Source organism: Juglans microcarpa x Juglans regia, chromosome 8S, assembly GCF_004785595.1.
Source record: "Juglans microcarpa x Juglans regia isolate MS1-56 chromosome 8S, Jm3101_v1.0, whole genome shotgun sequence".
Classification (NCBI taxonomy): Eukaryota; Viridiplantae; Streptophyta; class Magnoliopsida; order Fagales; family Juglandaceae; genus Juglans; species Juglans microcarpa x Juglans regia.
In genome coordinates this window covers 12597234-12599055 of record NC_054609.1, presented here as the reverse complement: position 1 = coordinate 12599055, position 1822 = coordinate 12597234, and the positions used below count along the sequence as shown (strand labels likewise).

General features: G+C 38.0%; 1 protein-coding gene across 1 annotated transcript; it reads left to right on the top strand.

The window, feature by feature from the left end:
• The first annotated feature begins 604 nt into the window (after positions 1-604).
• Positions 605-1288, top strand: LOC121244232 (uncharacterized protein At4g02000-like). The gene has a single exon (XM_041142253.1). The coding sequence runs from the start codon at positions 605-607 to the stop codon at positions 1286-1288; it is 684 nt and encodes a 227-aa protein (XP_040998187.1).
• The last annotated feature ends 534 nt before the right edge of the window (positions 1289-1822 follow it).

The following is a 1822-nucleotide window of genomic DNA, read 5'->3' as shown; positions in this document are numbered from 1 at the left end:
TCTTCGGCGTGTCATTATAATTCATCCATGTTTGTTTTTATATTTTTGGAGGCAAGCTTTTTTGGAAATAAAAAATTAATTTTTTTATTTTTTTTTATTTTTTATGAGTTCTAAAGAATTTTCGATGATGGAGTTAGAAGAGAGTTTTGATAATTTCAAGGAGTTTCAAGAGGATTTTCAAATTTTTGTAGATCAAAATCTTATTTAAAATCAAATAAAATATTTTAGGATCTTTACCATGGTCGGCACCTTGCGGCCACCCCAACATGGCATGACTTTCTTACAACCAAGGTAGCATTATCTGGCCATGATGATTGAGTATTTGAATTATATAAATCAAATTATATCATATAGATGGTAAGTGATATAAAAGTATTCAAATATCATTATTTTAAAAGACATTTATATAAGATCATAGACTACATAAAAGTCAGTATTTGGCCCCTTCTAATCTCTCTCAACTATATATTAAATTATTAGAGTATTCTCTCAACCGTTTTCCTTTTTTGGAAAGTGACAGAGGTGAAGTCGTTAGTCATCTTCCTCAACTGAGGAAGGGAGGATGAGAGGATCTCTTTGCTTACGTGGTGAGCAGAGGAGTGCGATGGAGGAAATGGAGGATGTGTGGAGAAGGTTGAAGTTGAATGATGAGGAGGAGAGTTCGATTGAAATTCAACAGGATGTGGTAGGGTTGACAAAATTGAAGGGCGAAAGAAGTTTGGTTGGGAAGGTGATTTCGGATCGAAAGATTGGAAGGGATATTGTCAGATCGATGATGGAAAAGATGTGGAAGGTTGGTAAACCGTTAGAATTTCATGATATTGGGAGTAATTGTTTTGTTATTTCTTTTGTCAATCGAAGAGATAAAGTGAGAGTTCTTGATGGTTGTCCATGGTTGTTTGATAACCATTTGTTTGTTCTCAAGGATTTTGATGGGGAATCGCAGCCTAGTCAGTTTGATTTCGATCATGCTTGTCTGTGGATGCAGATGCTGAATTTACCTCTGAGTTATATGAATAAGAAAATGGGGGAGGTAATTGGAAGATCTGTGGGGGAGGTTATGGAGGTAGATGTACAAGAGGATGGTGTGGCTTGGGGGAGGTGTTTGAGAGTGAAGGTGGACTGTGATTTAAGAAGGCCTTTAGCTCGTGGAAGAACCATTGTTGTGGAGGGAAGATCTAGCTGGGTGCCATTTCAGTATGAGAAATTGCCTAGGATTTGCTTTAATTGTGGAAGGATTATTCATGAGAAGGATGGATGTAAGGAAAGGGAGGGGAATTCTAGTTAGTATGGTGCTTGGCTAAGAGTTATTCCTCAAACTAGGAAAGGCAATGCTAAGGGCATGAATAAAAGAGGAAGCGAGTTTAATGAAGAAAAGAAGGAAAAGTCAGGAACTAATTGTGATAATGTGGATAAGGGAGAGGAGTTAAAAGGGGGTGGAATGGAAAATGAGGTAGTAAATGAAGGGGACGAATTGAATGGTGGTCTGGAGATACAATCTACAGTTAAATTGCAGGTGGTGATCAAGGAAAGGCCAAATGTCTATGAATGTGAGAATGATGGTCAAAAGGTTGGGTATGAAAGCAAGGTGTAGTTGGAAAGAAAAAGTCCTAATATAGAGGAAGAAGTTCAAGAAAGCAAGAGATCCTCGAGATGGAAGAGAAGGGCTCAAGCTAAGCTTGAGGTAGGTAAGCTTTCTAGCTCTCTTTCTGCTTTGAAAAGAAACTATGAACCTGAGGAGGATGAATGTGAATTGATGATGGATGGGAAGAGGATGAGAGGTAATGATTTTTTGGTCTGTGATGAGGACAGGCTAGGGGTG

Bases quoted from the DNA above. Each gene is read 5' to 3' on its own strand.
- LOC121244232 (XM_041142253.1), top strand. From the start codon at position 605: ATGGAGGAAATGGAGGATGTGTGGAGAAGGTTGAAGTTGAATGATGAG.